General features: G+C 43.4%; 1 protein-coding gene across 14 annotated transcripts in view; it reads left to right on the plus strand.

Annotated features, from left to right (window-relative positions):
* frmd4a (FERM domain containing 4A) overlaps nt 1-24,292 on the plus strand; it is a 133,785-nt gene that overhangs the window by 46,328 nt on the left and 63,165 nt on the right. Inside the window, exon 1 of one of the 14 annotated variants that reach the window (XM_088079886.1) lies at nt 480-988. The exons of 8 other annotated variants lie outside the window; for them this stretch is intronic. In XM_088079886.1, coding sequence (XP_087936012.1) covers nt 923-988 — 66 coding nt within the window. In that variant the 5' untranslated portion in view covers nt 480-922. Of the gene's footprint in view, nt 1-479; nt 989-10,067; nt 10,480-19,307; nt 19,991-24,292 lie in introns of those variants that run through there. 5 more of the 14 variants (XM_042495575.2, XM_088079885.1, XM_042495573.2 and 2 more) reach the window with 5 other exon arrangements.

A 24,292-nucleotide genomic window follows, 5' to 3' on the forward strand; every position in this document is an offset into this window, starting at 1 on the left:
GTTGTTTTCCCCCCTGTGTGTCTATTGGAGCCTCAGCATCCAGGGCCAGCCCGTAATGAGGCCCCTACAAAGGCCCATTGATGAGAGGCCCAGTGTGAGAGAGGATGACCCCAGCCAAGAGCACCCAGAACTGGGCATCAGCTGCCCCAGGCTCTCCTTCCACACAAAGACGTCCACTGTGGACAGAGACCTGAAAGGGCAAAGAGAAAAACAGGGAGAGAGAAAGTGGAGAAAAAGAGGGAGGAGATGTTCTGTTCATAAAACTTAGAGAATGTGAGATAGAAAGATATTAAAAAAAAAAAAAATGAAACGGGATGTATGACATCATGGTATCACATGGGAGTTGCTTCTCTGGCTATTAGCCTATGCTCTGTGCTCTTCTGTGCATCCTAAGAACAGTGAGACCCACCCTCTGCCCTCCCTCTGCCAGGGAGTTGTCAGAGTCGTTATCTCACCCATGGATCATAACTCAGATCTGAGGACCGGACCACAAGGCTCTAGTCTGTCACAAATCCTCACCAGCAGCCATAGGTTGCTCAAAGGAGCGATCAAAACTCTTTGAGGGTGCTCTTTTTGGAAACATTTAGAGCACTAACCGGAATCCAGACAGTTTTCGGAGCCAAGTTTGGTGAAGATAGATGTGTTTGTCTATCAGATTTGGACTACGACGGGTTGCTTTGGAAGCTGTCATAGATGGAGAATGAGAAGAGAATGTGAAGCTGCCATGGTCCGATCACTTGGAGAATTGGGATGTTATGTGACTGACTTGGCTTAACTACCTCATTGAAGTCACCTGTCAGTATCCCATGATTGCTCCTAATAACAGTGAGAAAGTTAGAAGGCTGTAGAGACAGAGTTGGGGGTTTTGGTCTTTTGTTGAAAATCTTTATTTTTGGTGGTGTTTTTTTGGATCAGCTAAAGGATGACTCTGGCAGCGCGACTCGAAGACTTAGAGGTGACCCTGGAGCACATGCTTATGGATGTCTTTGTAAGTTTTCACCATCTTATTTTGAGTAATCATAGTAGTTGTCTTATCCATCAAAAGTGCACTGCATTTGTCTTTTGTCACCATTCCTCTCTCTTCTTCCTCGGGTGACCTCTCTGGTGCATAATTGCTTTTGGAGACCAGAGGCCAACATATGTTCATGTCTCTTTCCAGATGCTCTCTCATTAATTAGCACAAAAAACGCTCTGATTAAACGTCAAACTCGCTCCACAGGGAGATTTAAGGAATAAATTGGCCGACCAGGAATGTAACCTGGCTTGCATGACCTAAACATGACTCAACACAGGGTTTGCCCACTTACCTAAGACTTTGGGAATGTTAACTCAGCATGTGAGGAGCTTTCATCCAACCAACTCCAAAGTATTAAATCGAATACCGGGCTTATTTGTGCTTTCTGTGGTCTGCACCCTTCATATTTAGCTGCATGTAGCCATAAATCTTTTGATTAGGAAGGAATGAAATCTCCAAGTGGAGGAAGTGAGGATTGAGAATGAGGAAATGGGGGATGAAAAAGGAATGAGAACGAGAAGGAAAGTCTGATGGATGTGATTGTCAGGTTTCTATTGCCCGTGACGCTTGGTTAGAGGTAGATTACTCAGGCCCCTGGGGTTTGCAGAGCATTTCGGGCTGTGGGAATGAAAAACTGCTTTACACTGCATCCTTCACACACACAATCATGCTCTCACACACATTTAGATACAATAACATGCAGTCACACATGCAGTCTACCTCGGCAGACACACGCACATTGTAAATACGAGACATCACAATCCCTGGTTGCTTTGATCTGCCGGCTGCTGTAATGAGTTTGGTCGTTAAGCTGCTGTTTCCCTTTAACATTGTTTACAGGCACAAGCATCTGTCAGAGGAAACAGTAATCTGTCCTTTCCTGGTGTGTACCCTGCTTCCACTATCAGCTCTCACTCCACTGCTGCAGGGGCTGCGATGTCACTGACATATGCGGATATAGAATCCATCGACCCATTTTTGAGATTTGGTCATTTTCATATATCCAATAGCTGATTTATGACTGCGGCAATAAAGATTAGTGTTTATGGCCAGAACAGGATTTGGATTATTCATGCACTGCATGCAGGATGGAAAAATGGGAGTTAGGAAAATGTTTCCTTCCTCTACATTTTCCCTCAGAATCTAAATTAGATTGCTTATTTATTTATTTATTTCTCTAATTGCAGGAAGAGGCTGGAAAACAGAGGGTTATCTGTCCACTTTGCATACTTAAATGAGAAATATTCAAATTGCCTGCACCCTTTCCAGGCTGCTTGCTTACTGAGTCTGCATATGGCAATGCACACGTACAACCAACACACACACACAAATGCACACATGAGCTAAGACGAGGCCTATTTCAGTGAACCATCAAATGAAGGCAGGGTGAATTAAATAGTTTTATTGGAAGGCTTACCAGCAGCAGACGTGTGTCATGGATCAGGCATCTTATATTACTGAAAAGATTTTGTCCTGTTTAGGTTTCAAAACAGGAAACTAAGAGTAATATTTTGTATATATTGAACTTTAGTGTGGGAGTATGCATTTAAACATTTCTGTGTGTGTGATTTAACCCAGCAGTGAGCAGAGATTGGGGTCGTTAGAGGAATATTAAGGGTCATTAGAATAATGAGAGTACTTCTCCATCCTCCAGTAGAGAAGAACCTCCAGAGCCCTATCTATGATGCTCATTGGCTTGACGCAGCAGCTGAGTGCACAGCTATTTTCATTAGCACAGCAGCCCGTATGAATGATTCAGGAAAGCCAAGAGGAGACGAGGGAGCAAACTTCCTTTACAACCTCTTTTACTACAAGAAAAGGAGGTCACTATTTTGTTGCCTTGAATGCTCGCAGGAACCATGGAGTCGAAGCGAGAGTCATTTGTACAATTGTTGATTTTTCAGGTCAACACTTTTATCTCTTCTGCTTTTGAGACCACTATCATAGATTTAAAGCGCTTGTCTGCACATGACATGGTTACAAAGTCGTGCCTACCAGCTAAAAATTCAGAAATATAATAAGAAAATCCAACAATGCTGTTAAAATCTGCTCATATTTTCAAGAAACACTGCACTGCCATTGTCACCAAGGCCCACGAACACACACACAAACACTAAGTGAAGTGTTTTACAGCCGTTTCCCACCAGTGCAATGCAAAAATACATAAAATAAGCAATTTTTTTTTTTCAACTATGCACACTGGGTCTGGTGCAAACTTTGCGGTGTTCCATTTTCATCAGGCAAAATAATATCATGTCCACTTCACACAAAAATACCCTCTCCAGACAGAGAATGTCATCCCAAAAACAAACGCCATAGTCTCATTTATCCAAAAAATACACTCTCCCTACAGATACAGAGATTCATCATGGCCTGTCACTGTAGCACTCAGTTACTTACCAGCTGCACCATTCGGCTAATCCAAACATTACACCTACGATCTGACGAACAATCACCGGTCCATGAAGCAACGTGAGTAGCTTGTTAGGGGGTTACACCCTCTTTGCCATCGTAATATCACTACTGCATGGAACGGCGCGTAATGTCAACCAGGGAAAGATTGTTTGGTCAAGGCCTACAGACTAGCACTCTGTTGTCAGATGATGATATTCTGCGTAATAATAAGCCATGTGCTTCTGTTTGTATAAGAATGTGACCTATATGTAATGTTTCATTTTCAACATATAATCCTATAAAGTGCATACCTTACATTACATTACATTAGCATCTTCATCTAATCCCAGTTTAAACAGAAACCAAACCTATTAATCATTCCCCTTTTTAGCAGTGAGCAAGTTTTGACCTGGAGGTATGACATGAGTTAGAGCAAAGGGTTTAATTGGTCAAACGTATATCTCTGCAGGCAGAACTGACGACCTTCCAAATATTCTTTCCCCCTGCATTTATGTTATGCAGGGATATGCAAGCAAGAACCTACAAAATCATTTTTAATGAATTTTAATGCGATTTATTCGAACAGAAATATGTGCTTGGTTTGAAACAGCTTTAAGATGAGAAATTAATTTTAGAGAAATAATGACAATCCTCTGTGTAACTACACAGCTTGATTTTCATGACATTTGTGGTCTCGTTCACATAGCGACGGAGACGGCAACACTGCCGCATACACAGTGACAAGACCCTTTGGCATTAATAAGATAGTGGTATTATCTGTATCTAGTGATTGGATTTTTTTCTGACTGCTGTAAAATGTCAGTTCATGGCGTCATATCAGGTCTTGCCAAAATTGCTGTGTATTGTGTAGCTGCTGTGAGCTGCGAGTAGGGGTACAGATAGAGAGAGAGAGAGAGAGAGATGGCAGCTTCTCTTTCAGAGGCTGCCTCACGGTCTCACACAAAGGCTGACAGTCACGTCAGGAAATGAAGCAGTGTGATTAAAAATGCATTCGATCCTGTGTAGTTTAATTGAATCTCCTCCTCTTGCACCCCGCAACCGTCTCCAACGCCCCCCCATACACTCCTCTCCCCCAACATCCTCATCCCCTCTATGATGCAGGCCTGGAGGCAGAGCAAAACATCCCCTTTCTCACTCATCTTCCTCTCAGATCCCGCATTTTCTCCTCCATCCCCCTCGCCTGCTCTGTCAGAGGACGATCTCAGCTGGATGGGATTGTTTCCATCACAGCTGTGCTCTTTTCAGCGCTGTCTGCTCTCTTTCCAGCAGCAATAAAGCACTAGTTCATATCTGTAGGAGAGCCGGTCTGCCACAAAGGGCCTGCGGTCTGTGAAAGCATTCAATCTGCCAGGAGCACAAACACTGTGACGCACTGATACCGAGAGCATGTACTGTCTCCACATTGAGAATTGTATCACAATATTGCACATTATATGTGTCTTTGTGCACGCACGTAACCTATTCTGCAACGCACGATTTTCTTTTGTCTGTGCTTCTGTAGATGAGTTGTTTCAGATAGAGGCTGTTGACTGGATGTATTATGTGTGACCATTTTGTTATGTAATGGGTGTGTCCTCTGGCCAGTGACTTAATTGTTCAATTATAGAAAGCTGACCTCTTCCTTCTTGCTCCCTCCCTCACTCTCTAGCTCTGTCTGTCTCTTTCTTCTACATCTCTCTCTCTCTCTCTTTCTTGCTTTGCCTCTCTCCACAAAACTGTTGTCTTCTTGTCCACATTAATCAGATCCCATAGTTTTATAGATCGGCATGAGACAGGAGTCACAGTGTCAAGGCTTGACTTTGGAAGAATCTCAAAACCGTTTTTCTGCAACCTTACCCTGTTTTTTTACTTCTATTAATGATTTCTTTGTGTGGCATTTTTTAACACCACACAGTACAAAGGCAGGCAGAGAAACAGGGAAGAGGGGTTGGGTGGTGGTTATATTCCCCGGCCAGAATCAAAGCGGGGATGTTGTGGTTGTGTGGTAAAGCTGTGGTATACCCAGCTGTCTGACTTTTTTCATGCCATGTCTAGTTTATTCTATATTTTATTGTCAACAAACACAAAAAAAGACCAAAACCACCACTGGTTATTCTGTCTTTTAATACTTACTGACTTCCCTACCCCGTCAGTGGCGTTCAGTCATTCCTACTGAAGAAGCAAACCTTAAAAAACAGAATCAGAACCCAAAGAATTCAAAACCCTGAAACCTCATCGATAGTCATCGACGCTGGCGTTTAAGCAAGTACATTCAGCGAGTGATGCTGGACATTCCTGATGTTATGCTTTGGTTGTTGTCTTCTCATGTGGGCTATAAGCAGCCTTTTGCAGTTGTGAGGACGTTAAGTTTTACACCATCAATTGATCAAAGAAATCACCAAATAAAAAGGAGCAGTGCCTTATTATCAGGTGGTGCCCTATAGGCTGATGTTAGCAGCTCATGCTCCTGCCAGTCTGTACTGATAGTAGAGAAGCAGTAAAGACTGCAGCAACTTTGCTGCTGAACTTTATGTAAATATTGGGCATCATATGTCATCAAATGTAAAGCTGCTTACCTTCTGATAAGATTTTGTTGTGCTTGTTATGAAGATAGATGAGATTGTAATACATTAGCCGCACTTACACTACAGCCGGGATAGGAGGCAGTAACAGTGCTGTAGCGAGCTCTGTGTAAAGCCGGAAAGATGTGATCATGAGCGGCATGGGTGTGACGTTTTGACGACTTGTGTCTGCGATCCACCACGGGAGAAAAAGCAGCTGTTAGCAATTACCGGCTAATACAAAGAAGGAATAACAGTGGCCATAAATGTCCATAAACTGGGAAAACAATGAGATTTGGGAACTACTAACCCTCCGATCAGAGAACAAGATCAGCTGCCTTATAACAGAGATGGTAAATGATTGTGATTGACACGTTATGTCACACCCACCATGACTCTTTTGATTGTGCGATGCTGTGATGCAGTGTATAACAACCATTTGCGTGCAGGGGTGGTATGAAGAAGGGGCCTCAATTTGTCCGATCTTTGTGTAAAAGTGGCAATTAAAATGACATTTCACTAAGATAACACAATGCGTATCATAATTTTAAATCTTTAATATTGAGCAAAAACATTTTTGGGTTTCTCTTGCTGATTTTACAGCCATCTTGCAGATGATTTCTCAACGTTTAGTTTGAAGTGTGCCGGGCCATGTAGTCCCTAACACTGCCCAACTCCTGTAAGCCAACGAGATTCAGAAAACCGTAGAAGTGAGCGCACAAAACAGAGGGGTAAGGGCTAAATGGTAAGGGCAAGGGGTATATTGGGATTGGCTGTTGGTAACACAGTTTGTGTTATTTTATAAAGTTCTTGGAAAACTTTAGTTTCCTCCATAATGAGTGAAATTTGAATAATATAGTCAGATTTAGCAATCAGATGTGTCTCATTTGCCTCATTAGCCTTTACTCTGACTGCAGAATCACCAAAATAAATAGAAAAAAAAGTCCATTATCATAAACTTGATCCAATTTCTTTTATGTGCACATCCATAAACTAATCAGCTATTATCGTTCAGCCCTCAGTTCCTGTCGTATGCATGGCCCAGAGTCTGATGTTGTTGCCCGGCATGCAGAGGCTTTCCAGTAGACTTGGGTGAATAATTCAGCAGCCTGGTATGCTATTCACTGGGGCAAATTGCACACCCAGCACCCCATTCAAGTCTGCCGCTGCCCTCATAATAGACTACTGATTGGCCCATTGGAATGATATATTCTAATTCCATTAAGGCATGAATGACTGTATAATGACAGTGTATGAGTGTGAATGTAGACTGCACCCAGACAAAGCTACAGTTTTTTTTTTTCTCAAGGCAATGTCTACGCACCTCGTCAAGGTTATAAACAGAGCGCATTCAAAGATGGAGTCGATTTTTCAGTCTGACTACATTCCTTTGCTGCCACTGATTGAAATTTTAATCATATTTAAAGACACACAAGCAGATATGCGGCATGTACACACACACACACACACACAGTCACCTCACAGCGGGTTGAGCAGATGTTGTGCTGTTTGTCCAGGACAGCCTGTTCCCGTGTTACACCAAATCTCTCCGATACATAAATACGTCCCAGTTTTCACAATGAGTCACACAAATGTCCCCGTTTCCTAAAAAAAAAACCCAGCCTCTCTGTTACCTCTCTGAGCATGTAAAAGTGTTTCCCAGGCCCTTCGTACACAGACACTGCTGAGACGATGATAATTGAAGTGGATGCTCCCCTGTGGAGAAGTCATTATAATTGGTTCTGGCCTGATGAAGGGTGGGAGGCCCCGCTTTCTGCTCATCTCACTCTCATGAGACAGAGAAAGACAACACTAGCATACACTTAGAAGCGCAGACAGAAGCACACGGTGAGGAATGAATTGCTATCAGGGTGGCATTGTTTAGCCATGTAACCGTTTATCTGTGTTTTCTGAGCGGTGGCGCTGTAACTCAACGCCGGGTAATTTGTGGAGTCTTGGAACATAAACATTCAACCCCCTCCCTCACCGCCTGGGATGGGAGTCCAGCTACAGGGCATTTCCATAAACACACCCACACACACACACAAACACACAAGCACACAAAAAACAGTGAGGAGCAGGACCATTGGGATGAGTCAGACAGCCGTGGGCAGAGACTGGCTGGGTTATCAGGGTAAATTAATGCGTAACAATGCCAGGAGACTACAATTGAGAGCCATTGCTTCTTATTATCACAACAAGGAACAAAGCCGACAAACACACAGTCGAAATAAAACGCAGACAGTCCAGACGCTTTGTTTGCACCCCTCTTATTAGCAACTCTCATAACCAGGTAGTCATCTCTTTTATTTCTTTTCTTTGTCTCTCTTTTGTTATTTTTTTGTAGCTATATTAATAGCTGTTAGTTCATTTTGGGGACAGCTGGTGTGAACTGATGCAGCGGCACGTCCGAGTCTCCCAACTTTTTCCTTATTTTTATATTTTTGGGCCTTATTATGTTTTTACTACCGAGTGTAAATCCCATTTGCCTTCATTTTGCGTGCTTGTTGACTGAAATGGGTCATTGTGCATCGAGCCTGAGGCATCAAGAATAGTAACATGTTAGTTTTTTTTTTCTTCCTCCTGTCAAGACGAGGGCTTATCACCTCATCGTATTTGAGGCAGCAGAATTTTAAAAATCTTTAAAAAAAATAAAATTAAAAAAAAAACTCTGGAGGAGAACAAACGAACACAAACCACACTTAAATTGTTCAATTAAGGTAGCGTATTGTCATCTCCCTGTCAAGGTGTCATACGAGCTCCCCATGAAAGCAGCGAGTTTTTTAGTCTCCTGAATCAGCAGTGGCAGTTAATCTCTGTCATCGCGATCCGAATTAGCATCAAATGCACACATCACACACTGAGTAACAAAGAGAAATGTCTTCTGGTTCCCCTTTCAATTCCTCCAGTATGTGTCATCCGCAAGACCTGGGTGTCTGCAAACTAAGGTTATAAATAGCCCTCTGATATTTCTCATGTAGGCCACAGTCACTCACACACTGATGTGGGCCAGGGTATTGAATAAATAATGCTTACTGGGGATTACCACTGCGGATGATTTTCTCCTGTACGCTTGTGGCGCGGCTTTAGCACAACTTATGTGTGTGTTTCTCTGTGTGTGTGTCTATGTGTGACATATACAGTATCATGTCACTAAAGCCGTTAGGGGTCGTCACTTGAAGAAGTGATATGGAGGATGGAAAAGGCTTGTTTGGTTGCTCATTTTGACTGATGGCTTTAATCTGATTTTATGTGACCCAGCACTGAATCACCTCATAACTGTGATAACTAAGCTGATTCATATTGGTTATAATCCAGTGCTGGTTTACAAAAGCCCGTGCAAGATGTTTGCTCTTATATGCCTGCATCTACTCTACATGTATGTGTGCATAACAAACATCTGTGTATGCCTGCATATGCATGTGTGTGTTGATCCACTTAAGTTAATCAGCTGACAGTTCAATATTGATGTGCAGAGGCAAACAGAGCTCAGCAGTGAGTGATGATGAGAATATGACGGTAAGTCACTAGGTGCAGCTGTAACTCATGAGTCCAATAGCTTTAATGGACATGTAAAGACCTCCGTGGTGGAAACATGGGACTGACTCAGCTCTCTGTGGCTGCAGTGATAAAAGATCTCTGCTGGACCCTCGCAGCTAAAAATTCAGGCCAATTTCCACACTTTTATGCACGTGGAAGATGAACCAAGTGATAGGATGATCAATATCTGCATGCATGAGCACTGTGCAACTGCAAGTGTGTGTATGTGTTCCCCCTTTGTGTCCTTGTCCAGACAGTGCAGGGAGAGAAAGCTGGATGTGGGATTTTGAAGATAATCTCCCTACCAGATGGCAAAACATCCCATATTCCTTTTGAGGTTCCCCACGTGATCCCCTGTAAGGGCTGCGTGTGTGTGGATGGTGGGGGAATATATGTTCACAATTATTGTTGGATCACGTGACACGAGCGCGTATGCTAATAACAGCCGCAACGTCACATTAATCCAGTGACCTGGTTAAGCCCCCAACTGAAGGAAGTGAGTGTGGGAGGGAGGGGGGAGCTGCCTGCCGGAGTCGGAGAAGAGAGAGGAGAGACAAAGCGCGCTCCCTCTCCCCCTCACACACTCTCACACACTCATTCACCTCCCGAGCGGCAGAGTGGAGCGTAGCTGAGCGGAGCAGAATGGGAAGTGTTTCAACACAGAGGGAAATAGAAGCAAAGAGAGGCACATAGGATCAGTGTGGGGCTGCTAAACCCACACACTCCAACATCACACACTTTTTTACTCATACACACCCACGCGCCAAGATCGCGTGAACCCCGACTGCCAGGCTGGACGGGACAGCGAGGACACCCACCTCCCACACTCGCACCCATGCTCACACACCCACAGAGACACACACTCTGGAGCGTACTATGGTGGTCCAGGGAGCAGTGACGCCCGGGAGAACCCGCCGGCTGATGCTTAAGCTGCCGGTGGGGACTCTACGGAGGAACAGTGGAGAGAGGGTAAGCTTCCCAAGATTCCTCTTCCACACTTTCTACTCTGACTTTGTCTCTCCTCTCATCTCTGTGATCGTGTCTTGTCGTGCTGTTATGTGTGTTAGTGGGATTTAAAAGGGTTCTTGGCTAATCCAGGAGACGGTATTAGATTTGAATTGGCAAGTCAAGAGCAAAGCTTTTAATCTCCACGGTGGACAATACTTCTGTGTGTTTCTCGACCTGTCAGTCTGAGTCTGTCAGTCTCTCCAGAGCTCAGTCTGTCTCTGTCACTGCTAATGTATTCCACTGCAGTCCTCTGTTTTCAAGGTTACAGGGAAGTCTCACTGTGGGAGAGCTGTCTCTGAGTGCAGCTTGTTTGCCCGTCACTGTCAACACAATTGAACTGACTCGAGGCATGAGTTAGCTTCCTTTTATCAAGCACAGCCACACGTAGCCTCGCCTTCAGCGTGATTTAAAGTCCTGGATCCCGTCCTGCCGGGGCTCTTCACACACACTGGGATTCAGTTTGTCTAGCAGCCATCAGAAGCTCCACTGTTTATGTGTTTGTGTAAATCTGGTGGGTGTGGGCTGACGGCAGAAGATAATAGTTTCCAGCTAAGCTTAAGACGTGGAATGTGTTTTGTAAAGTTACCCTTTATGTCCGTTGTAAAGACAGGCTGTAACCTGCCAAGTGATTCACCTGTGTTGCGCTTCCACAAAGTTGTTTACCCCACGAGAAAGCTGTGTGTGCGGATAAAGAAAGTACAGCGGTGCTCAGGTTTGCAGCTGTGAGTGTTCATTGCATTCGTTCGGTGATACACGTCAGCACTCTTTCATGTTCTAAATACAGCAGTATAAAGTGATTCAGATTTAAGTAGAGAGTGTGCATGCAGGTGATGAGCGAGTTGGGTTTACTGCTCATCCAAACTGCTTTCCCAAAACTCATGCAGTGCTTATAGGATCATGCTGAATTGAATTCCATCTCCAGCTTGAAAATCCTCCCACTTGTGATGTGACTTAGTTTCATTAACGCAAATGAATGTGACTTCTGAGAATCGCTGCTCTCTTTGTAGTTCTCTCTTTGATTGAGCGTGTACTCAGAGGATACAGTAATGCACACAAGCACACCCATGCTATCATAAATTACACAGTATGGCCTCTATATATTGGATGCAAACAGCTTTCTCTTTAATAAACGGGGACATACATATTCCCACAGTGTTTCCACACAAAAATAACCTGCTATGACCTTCACATCTTTTCAGGCACAGAAACTCTAGCAACACTTGTAGTGTTTTGAACAAAATTATTTAAAGACCTTTAAATGGTGAAGGTCATTTGATAAAGTACTAAATACTACAAGTGTTGCTGGAGTTTCTTTGCTTTGTATTCACCTTCCTTCTCTGTGCATCTTGAAAGTGGGTGAAGTTGCTCCAAAAACCCTCACCCTGCCTAACATTTTCTCACACAGAAGTCAATTTGCACTGAAATAACTTGAGAGGCCTCGGACAATATAAGTTGTTCTGAAGCTTTCAGGTGTCATTATCCAAAGACTTCAGGTTTTGTGTCATTAATTCTGCAATGGCTGGAAAACCGATTAATTGTGATCTAAGTGGCTGGCTGTCATTATACTGCTTGATTGGAAGAAACTGAATAATCACTGTCCTTTTCAGAGAAGTAATTGCAACTGGTTGATTGGCTGATGTCTGTGCATGCACACACACAGTCACAGAAATCACCTTAATTAATGGAGAAAAGCAGATTTTCTCACACAGGAACGGAAGGTCTCTCCCCGTCTCTCTCCTGATTGCATTCCCTTTCTCTGCCTCCCATTCTTTCTGCAGCCAGCTGTGTGCAGGCAGACTTAAGGGGGATTACTTGTTGTGATTTACATACACTCACTCGCGTTATTGTACTGTTGTGCTGGGAAAAAAATGACTGAATAGATGGATGTGCGTCAGCTTGCTGTGTGAGGAAAGGAATGTATCAGATTAAAATTAAAAAAAAAAAAAAACGGGCAGAAAAGCGTTCAATAAATCGACAAAGATGCTTTTTAAAAGAGAGTTTAAATCATCAGACTGTCTTGACAGATTCCTCTCCTCGGTGCTGGCAGGTGAACAAAGCTCACTGATCAACCATTTTTTACCCTGGAGGCTCAATAAAGGTTGACAGTCTGTTTGGTTATGACTTTACCTTCCCATATCATCACTAAGCCACTGAAATACTTTCACTTCTATACACGGGTGCAGTTTTGTCCTGCTCTGACTTGTCATGTTAGATAACTCATTGCATTATCATCCGATCTCCCCCTTATGCAACGGCGTGAGCTGCATAAAGGAGTAGCAGAACACCGAAAAAATATTGACAAAATCTGCATGTATAAGCAGCTGACTGGGCAGCAGAGTGGAATGTTGTTGTAGAAATATTTATTACTGCAAGCTCAGATCCAGCTAAAAGCATTTTGCACACTCGGAAAAGCTTACTTTTTTAAACCCTGCAGCATTTCCCCAGCGAACATGCAGAGGTCTGTGGGTGCAAACCGCCACTGGCTTAACACTTCTCCAAACCAATTAGCATTAGTTAACTTGTTTGAAGCATGTTTTTAAAATGCATGTTCCAGATTGCAAAGTGAAAAAGATGGACCACCTTCTCATCTGTGCCCCGTCACTCATCTAATGCATATGAATCGCCTCACGTCTGCGTCAGTAGTTTCTGATGGATGTGAGTTTCCATCACAGTTAATTGAGTAATATCTACAGGGGGAACATAGACCATTTTTGTTCACGGTCAACAGCTATGACACATCTGAACAAAACATGCCTCGTTAACTCCAGAACAGGAGGAGAGGAGGCAAACTTGATTACTCCCCTTTTTCTTGATGAATCACTTTCTTTTCTATACCTCATTCTGTCCTACTCCTCGTTACCGTGACTCAGAATCCTGCCTTCACATCTAGACTTGTCATGCTGCTTTCCTACTCATTCCCACTTACTCTGGCTCTTGCGCACATTTTATTGCAACAGTTTTGAGAAAGTAAAAGTGGCAACGCTTGAAAAAAGTGTATCAGCATGGACAAAATGGGACATAAGGACTTAAGATCACCCCAGCAAGACACAGGGTGTTTACAGTATAATAATATGATGATAAATTGCACAGTTGGTGTTGACAATTTAAAACAGCTTCTTTTAGGGGATGTTTACTATTTAGATTACCTCAGTGAGCACCCTGAATTAGGATTATCCTCCGTCTTTGTTATCCTGCTATCATGTTAAGCTGCTCAGCTCTTTTCTGTGAAATGAAGAACAAAAACAACAAACAAACAAAGGGAGGACAGGGTGCGTGAAAGAGCGAGACATGTGTGTGTGTGTGTGTGTGTGTGTGTGTGTGTGTGTGTGTGTTAATGTGTGTGTTTTGTGTAGGGTATCCAAACAGACGAAAAACATCTCAGATTTGAGGAGGTGGAATCGCTCTCCAAGGAAACATGTTGTTGTCAGGGGCACCGCAGGGGAGCGAGGGTTTAAGGGTGGGAGGGGTGGATCACTGTCAGAGAAGTTCACACACACACACACACACACATAGAGACTTAGACACATACTCATGTTCAAAACACACACTCATGAGCTGAATAGGAATGCAAACACACAATAGCAAGACTGTAATTTACACACTACAGGCCTGAAGCAGCCAGGCAAGTAGTGAGGCAGGAATACTAATCAATCTTTGTTACCTTTACAAACCTCGTCTGCACCAATCACTGAGAAGGTCAGATCTGGACTCTGTCATTCTGGGGGTCAGGTTGATACTCTGCTTGTTTCTCATTAGGGTGATCTGATTGTCTCGACATTAGAGTCAGGATTCATTTAAAAGCAGCTGCAAAGTTGATGTGGACACCAAAGAAGCATTCAAAATGAGCTCCTGTCGGCACACATCAGCTCTGAGCTTTGAGTTTTTGCCCCCACAGCTCTGCTCGGCCTCGCTACAGTATTGATTCCCAGGGATCTCAACCTGCCCCCAGGACTGTAGGTGAGAGAGCTGTGGTCAGCCAGTCCAATTAAAGAGACAAAGAAAATGGGAAAGAGGGGAAGAAAGAGGTGAGAGTAGTGGGAGCTAAAGGCTCCTGAAGGCCCCTTTTGCACCACACCCTGTTCAGCATGAAAGGGGACCCCCCTTTTCTCCCCAAGGCAGCTCCAGAAGGAAGAATGTTTTTTGAGCAAGGGAGGAAAAGGGGGGAGCACATGGGAGACTCCCACCCTCCTCTCTCCACCCTGTCCCTGCTATGATTCTTTTATTCTCCGTCCAAAATCAACCCGCAGACCTACAGACACACGGCGCAGCTGCGTACAAGCTCAAAGTAAATCTGAACAGAGCGTGATCAAACAATGAAGAGATGATCGCCTATTGACTGTGAGTGAAGGCTGAAGGCAGTGAGCTGCTGATAATGTGTTTTCTCTATGGAGACAGTTTGCTATGTTGAGAGTGGACTCCTCTGTCCTCTGCTGAAACATCCCCAGTGGATGGATCTCTGTATGTGTGTGTGTGTGTGTGTATGTGTGTGTGTGTGTGTGTGTGTGTGTGTGTGTGTGTGTGTGTGTGTGTGTGTGTGTGTGTGTGTGTGTGTGTGCGGTTGTTCTCGTCCTCTGCCGCATCCATGCAGAGCTCAGAATGATTTCTTCATTATCTCTGCTTCCCTTTTCTCAGAAACCACTGCGTGGAAACCTTTTATGTAAGAGAGAGACTGAGCAGAGAAAAAGAAAAAAGACAAGTGTGGGTTGATGGGAAGACAGTCATCTGTTGGATTCCCACTTTCCCCCAAAACAGGATGTGGAGACCCCAAAATGTTCCTTAAATATCCCAGCACAATCTGTGCCCTTTGTTAGACAGAGATAACACGACTCAATGAGAAAGGAGGCACTGTCTGTGACTCACATGAAGGGGTTTATTCATAGTTTGTGTGTGTGTGTTGTGTCAGTTTGTGTGCGAATGCTGCGACAGAAGAAGAGCAATAGAAAGGAGAGTTGAGGGAAAAGAAAAAAAATTTTTTTAAAAAATATATTTTTAAAGATGTTTTAGGAGTGAGTATGTGTGTGTGGGCGTGTGTGTTTTGTGGGTGGGCGTGTGCGACAAAGAAACAGAGCGGGAAAGGGTTAGAAAGAGAGAGAGAGGTGCACACTCTTGTTTTCCCGTGGGTGTACTGCAGTAACATAGTAATCCTCATTAATATTTATCTGCTAGGCAAAGTGGAGAGAATGATTAGCTTGAGAGTGTGTGTGTGTGTGTGTGTGTGTGTGTGTGTGTGTGTGTGTTTTCTTGAGCGAACAACCCTTCGTGCGTGTGTGTGTAACATATTACAGCATATAACACATGAACTAGGTCAATTTATATACTTAAGAGACTAACAAGTCCTGATACTTCAAAGGTTTTGTGTCATCGTGGGGGTTTCTTTTTTCATGCATGCACAGTAAACAGAATTTTTTAATTATTTCAAGCGCTCATAATGAAATCTAAAGCTCACTCACAGACATAAAGAAGCTCCCTGCATTCATCCCTCCTTTCTTACCATGTTACGTTTTATTGATTTTCCCGCTTGCACCTTTAATACAATCACATTAAACTAGACTGATCGGAATTGAATTTCAGACTGGGTCTATACACGTATGTCACTTATAATCTCTGTCAAACTGATGCTGGTGTGTGTGTTGCAAGTGTAAGAGTATTTAGTCTGCGAAAGCCAGATGTCAGGTTAATGGTCAGAAGAAGGGCATGAGGAGCACCTGGACAACTTTTATGCACTTTCTCCTCCCTTGTACACAACTGTTTTTGAAAATGTGAGTGCCATAGAGCCTCAGCTGAGAATGTTCTTGTGAATTTATATAGTGTCTGTGACCCATTTCCCTCCACTGCTCTCCCCCTCTCTCCCTGACTTGCCTGCACTTTAGAATAACACGCCTGAGTGGAGATCAGAGAGCAGGAGGAAGATTGAGAGATACAGAGAGATATGAGGGAGAGATGAAAGAGATGGAGAAAGTAAGAGGGTGGAAGAGAATACTGAGAGCAGGAGATGGAGGAGAAAAAGTTTAGTCCTTTTCCTGTTTCCTGTCAGTGTCAGGACCTCACAACGGACTGCGTACCAGTTTATTTATCATCAATACGTGGATGGCAACACGCAGATTATGTCACTGTTTGGCTGTCAGCTCCTGTCCATCACAAGGGAAATTGTTTCTTCTTCTCTGCATCTTATTACCATAGCAACAGACGGCCAGCTGACACTGGTGCTGATTGTTTACATCACAGGGCCTGTGTGACCTTTCCCAGGATTCAGTGGGACATTGCACACACACAGAATCATGGGAACAGTGCACTGTCATACTTAACCTCCCACCTCCTCCCCTACCACAACAAATATTTACACCCCTCATAAATTACAGTGGCTGAGAGGTGAACGTCTCCAGCCCTCGTGTGTAGCTCCAGCCAAGCCGTGATTCATTTTGGAAAATTCACACTACAGGAATGCTACACATTCCTCATGGGTTTCTCAAGACGCCACTGAGAGAGCAATGTGAGGCCCTGAGATAGAGGGATGGGAAACTGGTGCTGTGGAATGAAGGATCCAGGAGCATGTGGTTGGTGAAATAAGTAAATTTAAAAAGATGCAGTCTTATTGCATCACTGGGGATTAGCATTTTTGTGCAGTGAGCCAGCAATCCATTCAATTAGCCATCTGTGGGGAATATAGAGTAAAAGAGAAAGTTGCAGAGTGAGAAAAACAGTCAAATATATCATTTTTACCAGCTGGTATTGTTTTCACCTTGTGAGTCTGTGTGTGCGTGTGTGTCATCATGGCAAAATGTGGTCCTATGTCTCATACTTTGGCTGGTGTTTATATGTCTGTCTGTCTGTGGACAGATTTCTGTCAATGTGATAACATCTCAACCACACTAAGAGAAGAGTTACATACACACACAAGATGCAGTCACAAAACTTTAGAGCTGTGAAGTTGAGAAAATGAAGGGCGATGTTCAAAGATGGGTATAAATCAATCAGTCAGATTATATTTATATAGCATCTTTCAAACAAATCAAATGCAATTCAAAGTGCTTTACAGTTTGATTGAAGAGACAGAAACAAGGACAACATATGAAATAAGCAAAAATGGAATTTAAAAAATTGATCTTAAAAAATGGAATAAGTAAAAACTTTAACATTATGATAATAAGACACGATATAAAAGTCAGACTAAAAAGAGGACTAAAGACTAAAAAGGTTTTTAGTTTACTTTTAAAGGTATCAATATTTGCAACTCCTCTCAGATCCTCTGGCAGGCTGTTCCAGCGTTTTGGGGCACAACAGCTAAATTATGGTCTAAGCCATAGGAGCCCCTCTTTATGCCCCTGTTTGACATTTACTCTGAAGGTGCAGTATGCAATTCTGAAGAACGATCATTTATTGTGGAGCCTCACTCCCATGTCATCAAATACTGATGCTTTGGGTAGGTGGTTCAGTCCGACTACCAACCCAAGGTCATTAGTTGATGACCTTGGAATAAGGCTCATCAATCAACTATCGTTCTTCAGAATTGAATACTGAACCTGTGAGTTGTGGATCAGTGTATCGCGGCTGGATTGATCCTATCACATTATGATACTTTGTACAGTATACTATATATACTATAGTTAATTAAATGTTAGTTAAATGCCATGGCAGTAACTCACTCATGTTCATGTTGTCATGTATCAAACAAATGCTATGAGCATCATACAACAGTTTGTATGCACACACACACACACACACACACACACACACACACACACACACGTACGTATATATATACGCCAACTCGGCAGTACAGGAATGAGCCCTTGCATCAATAAACCCCACCATGAATCAGAGCGGGCTACAGAAGACCATTTAATCCACCTACAGTCAGATTGGGTTTGGGAGGAGGGCAGAGAATTACTGTACTGCACACAGTTATTGAATTTTCTATTGATCAAGGCTTTCAGAGGAAAGTGGAAAAAGTGAATTAGTTTGGCTGTATAAAACCATCAGATATTTAAGCTTTAATATTTTCAAATGTTTATTATGACATATAAGAAATCCTTAGTGACCCAGAGGATCAAGAAATGGCTCCCAGAGAAAGCATGTGCTTGTGTTCCGATTTCAGTTACTTCAACATTCATATCACACATAATACAGAAAACATTGATCATTTAAGCTGTGTTGTTTTAGCAGAGCTGGTAAGCCAAGAGTTTATCCCAGACTGGCAAAGATATACACACAGACTGCAGCGTTGGCACAGGTTGTATGTGGGGCTTGTATTGCCTCCATGTGGCCATTGTTGCAAATGTGTGTGTGTGAGCAAATGTAAGATAAGCTTCATTGTGGATTTCTATCTCAAATAAACAATCAAGTTTGGTGCAATCAATTGTATTTACATGCTTTGCAAACACTGTGCGGTGACAATGTGTGGAGTTGATGGAGAGCAGCAGATGGGTTGTATAGTCTTGCATTTTTGGAAGAATTAGACAGGTCAGGTCAGGATACTCCAGCCTGGGAAAATGGGCTCGGAGGAAAAATGTCTCCTTTTATAAAAACATTCTGGCTACAATCCCAGTGCTGTAAAGCAACATACTCAGGACTTTCTAGATCAGCATTTCTTTGTATGTGCATGTGTTTGTGTGTCTTCTGCAAGCATACAGTTAGTGTCCAGTCTTACCAGGTGAGGAGGTGTGCAGCCTGTAAGCCCCCCCCCTTCAAAAGTGAGACAGTGAGAGAGAGAGTGCTGTCATCTCTTCTCTCAATGTGAGCTGCAGCATGAGAGTGCATATCGCTTTAAAAACAACTAGCAGTCAGGGAGACTGAGAGACCGGCTGCATTTCCTTAGTGGGAATGTTTGTGTTTGTGGCGCACAGACCAACGGACGAAGGGTGCAGTGCTTTCGGTGAGAGGAAAAGAGAGAGGAGGAGGAAGAGGGAAAGAGTCAGCGGGGATCAGTAGCTGTGTGGGACTGGGACAGAAGGAGCAGCAAGGTTTGACCTTGAGGAGACATCAGACCGCTGAATCCCAGAGAGACTGAGAGGACAGAGAGGGACAGACAGGAGAGGAGACAGTCACAGGGTGATCCTGTCTCACTGTGGCTTAGCTCCGGAGATGACCCAATTATTATCCACTGGAGCTAAGTGGTATCAGGAGGACAATAAAGGCTTATTAACTTGGCCTCTGTGGATTCTACCTGTAATGGCTCACCTGTGCAAATAAAGGTTGGTTAATGTGACACCTGTGGATATCTCACTGATATCAACTCGTACTGTTGTACCACACACACCTCTGGAGTTGTGTCGCTCATCACAGAGAGGTTACAGTCAGTGAAGTAATGGAGGCGGTCTTGTTGGGTCTAGACGAGGCGGTCTGCACTCGGCAGGGTCTGCTGTGGACTCTCACCTCAACAGCCCTCCGCCGCCTTCGTGTGCATGCAAGGAACCTTCCTGCACCCCTGCATCTATTACACACACACAGGTGTGTTTCAAGGCCACTCTACCAGGTAGGCTGCACCTCACATATACCTAAAATGAACATATGTGCGTGGCATCCAAACAGGCACCTTGCACGTCAATTTATGTCACATTTAATTATGAAATAGGGGTCGACAGATTATCGGCCTGGCTGATTATAAGAGCCGATATTTGGAACTTTGCAGAGCATTTTTATCAGCGTTTTATTTAAATGATAGCTTATAGAATTGATGAATAAAAAAATGTGCATATTACACTTAACCAACACCAGGGAAGGCAGTCTGCAATACATGTAAAGAAAGTGTCAGCATGGAGAAACTTCTAGTTTGTAAAACCTCAGGGAACTATTTTTATTGATTCTTTTTTTATTTGAATTTTCACTAAAATCTATAAAACAAAAAGTTGCTGGGAACTTTCTGTATATGATGTTGAAAGGTTCAGTTTTGATTTACCATTATCTTAAGGCATTTAAACAAAGTTTTGTGTTGGAGTTTGTTATCTTCCAAATTCTAAATTTTGACAGAAATATTTTCATTATTATTGTAAATGCATATGGGTTGCAAATATCTATTATCGTTCTCATTAAGTACTAATAACCAGTATCGGCCCTGAAAACCAATATTGGTCAGCCCCTTTTGAAATACTTAAATGGAGCAATTACATGTGCAACCACCTATTGTTTGCAAGCTGTGCCACCTGTGGAGATCCAGCATGGGACACGATTATAAATGAATGATTCCACACTTCGAGGCTCAGGAGATACAAAGAGAGGCACAGAGTAACAGATGATGTACTGTAGGCCACGTATGTCCTCCAGGTGATATACCGGGGCCAGAGACAGGGGCAGGGTTAAGCATGACTGATTTGTTTCATTAAACATGGAGGACAGAACTGGGTTAGGTGTTGTGGCGGTGTTCTTGCTGCTGAAGTGGGACACAAATGCTGACACAGTTTTATAACACACTGCGCTCAGGTGCATGTGAAGTGCTGTCCTGCCAAGTTTGGAGAAGACTGCTTTGTTTTGCATTGTTGCCCCTGTTCTTTTGTATTTGTCACTGTGTTCAGGAGGCTTAACAGGAAGTGGTGTTGCTAAGGTCACTGTAAAGGAGGCGGTAGCTAAGCTGTTAAGCTGGTAAGTGTTTCTATGGATATGTGAAAAGGGGATGCTTGCACACAAAACACACACACAGACACTGTTTTACAGGCTGTCTGGCCCGTCTCCATCATCCATCACTTTACACGTTTAATCTAACTCCCTGATGACGCACTTAATGTGTCTGTTTGCTTCAAGAGAACTGTTTCACCGTTTTCATTGTTTTATTGAAAGCGACTGTGTCTTTTGGTTCTTGTGTTTGTCTCGCTGTGATTCAGCAAAATGGTTGATCAGTATTCCCTTCGCCATGTCTGAATCGGAACTCTGGGCTTTCATGGAGCCATTAGTATTCCCCAGGCGTCTCACCTGCCCTGTATGCAGCTGGCACTACCAGGACAAACCCAACGGGCTCACAGAGAGAGGCTCAAAAAGCACACATTGCACTGCATTGCACAAAAATCCTACAGCATTACATGTACATGCAACACACACATAAACAACATGTGCCTTTTCCTGTCTTTTTGCTCTAATACCTTTATTCTCAAGGGGGGAATAAGCTGGATTGTTATTCTAACTTTTGTCTTCAGATGTGTTTTTATGTGGCTCCTAAGTTTGAGCATCCTAAGGGAGGGCAACACAATCAGAGGAAACTGACATAACATACCAGACCTCTGTAAGACAAATCCGTCGTCAACACCCCCTCCTGGTTTAGAGACGCACAAATGTCTGAAAGAGGCCAAACTAAAATGCCTTTCAAAAAGAGGTCTCTTAACACTTTCCCAAACATCCTCTGGACAAGTGCTTTGATGAGCTAAGAACAATGCCTCCCCCTGGCTTGATGAAGTGGTACGGCCCAAGGTGGAGCGCTTAACAGTGGAGGGAGTTGCAAAAGCAGGGAAGGAGGGGTCAGCATGTCAGGCTGCAGGATGGGGATATCCCTGGCTCACTGCACTGCCTCTCTGTCCAGCTTCCTCTATTACTGTTAATGAGATAGCCAGCCTCACAACTGGCAGACACACTATGGAGAGACAAAGAGAGAGAGAGGGACTTAACTGTGTCTTTATGTTTTATCAACCTCTTTTGACTTTCTCCACTCATTTTCCACCTTCTTCTTTCATCCTGAAATGAAAATACATTTCCAGTCCAACGCTCTGACCTAAACCATGTCTCTTATTCCTCTCTGACACTCTTTTTTTTGCTTCCCCCCTCTACTTAAATTACTTCTTCATTTCTTATTTAACTCTCTCTACTCTCTTTTCAACTGGAGAACAAATCCATCACCAGCAGTCCTAAATTCTCAATTAGGACACCAGTCCAGATATTTTACTGTGTGCGACACACGTGTCGAGATGTTCATTTTACGCTCTGCATGTTAAGCAGAGCAGAACCCTGCGTGATTGAGCTGTGGTGTTACAGTAACCAGCAGACTGCAGCATTTGTGAAGTGCTGTTTGCTCACACAAACGTGCGCTTATTTCCCTCGTGAGAGAATGCAGCCGCTTGTTCACACTTTCATACATCAAGCTGAGTAATATTGACTCAACAGCCTCCAGTCACACGTTTTCCTCTGGTGGTATGACCCTTTAAACAGGGTTAGTACTGTCAGGCGTGTGAGGGCAGTGCTCTGCTGTGCTGTGTTAGACAGCATCTCTGGGTAATTGTTGCATGGTGTCATGTGAGTGTATGTGTGGCGGAAGCTGACAATGGGGGGATGACAGCAACTTTTTTTTTCTTTAAATGTGCATTTGTCCCTTTGTATCATTCTGTGTCCCCTCTCTAAATTAATTTTTCTAAAGTCATCTTTGCAGGTCTGTGAATGCAGTGCAGGTGGAGCTCCTCGTGATTTTTTTTTTTCCTCAGCAGCACTTTTTTACTTGCGGGGTGGAAACTGATCAGATCATTGTATAAGAGGAGCAGCTTCTGCAAATGCAAACTTTTAGACCTGGGAGAATGAACGGTTAAGCAACTGTGTCCGCCAGCTGATGTGCTCCTACAAACGGGCTTTTCCATCTTTGTTGTGACAGTAGCCTAGCTAAAAAGTGGCTATGACATCACCGCCACCTTTCTGAAAAGTTCAGAGATTTTCAACTAGAAGCGCCAGGGGTGGCCGCACAAAAAAGGTGGGGTGCTCTGAAAAGACGCCGGACGCAGCACTTTTTCTCCAGTCAGCCGCATGCAGCTGCAGATGGCCACCCCTCATGGGGAACAATTGAAAAAAGACGCTGGCACTAGGTGATCACAAACTCTAGTTTTACTTTTAATGTACCCGAAGTACTACTGCTCCATCTGTGCCCAGAGTGCACTCTACGCTCCAAGAGAGTAGTGCAATTAATTAGCAAATGTTTTTGATGTTGATTTTTTTAACAGCATTCTTAATAAATGGTCCAGCTACAAAAATCAAAAATCTATTTGTGGCATCAGATGTTTCAGATGCTTTAATCATGGTGGACTGCCCCAAATGACAAAATGTGTGGGAAACCCAGCTGTCCATTCACATTTTTTTCATCTGTGTATCTTATCTATCCCCCTCTCCTTCCTTCTTACTGCCTGACCCCATCCCAAAGGCAGGATTTCCTGGGGAAGAAGCAGCAGTACTGCAAACACAGGTGTCTGGACTTCCCCTGAGTGGCAAGAATTCCTTATTTACCTGTCATCATCACAGTCCTGCAACTCACAAGTCTTACTGCAAGCCATCATTTTGTTCTCAAGAATGTGAAGTGACATGTTATTAAGCAAAACTCATCCTCAGTATGTTTAACATCCTTGTATCCTAGATAGACCAAGTTTATTTCCTGTTACAGCGCATACTAATAACAGTAGCTGACAGGAAGCCTGTTCTCCCCCGTGACAAATAAACTTACATCCAAGCTGTTTCCTAGCAACACGATCACTGAAAAGTTTTATACATATTTAAAATCTTGCATTATGTCACATCTATCATGCATATTCATTAGCTGCTCTGTTAGCCTGCAGGCTGCATCATATTTAGGATTGGAACCCGGGCCAGTTTACTCCCACTGAGCTCATCTGGTCCTGTTTCCTGTGAGAATAGCGCTGTCACTGATCATATTCCTTTCCCACTGACGAGTCCCAGTCCATCGTGATACGAAGCACAGACACAGAAGCACGAGTCTAAAATAACCAAGATACACAATCCTCCCTCTGTCTCGGAGCCGGATCATTTGTGTCTGTAACTTCTTTTGTTTGTGGTCTGATAAGCTGCAGGCACTCAGTCAAAC

This window comes from Plectropomus leopardus, chromosome 7 (assembly GCF_026936395.1).
Source record: "Plectropomus leopardus strain MGB_pleo_1.0 chromosome 7, ASM2693639v1, whole genome shotgun sequence".
Lineage (NCBI taxonomy): Eukaryota > Metazoa > Chordata > Actinopteri > Perciformes > Serranidae > Plectropomus > Plectropomus leopardus.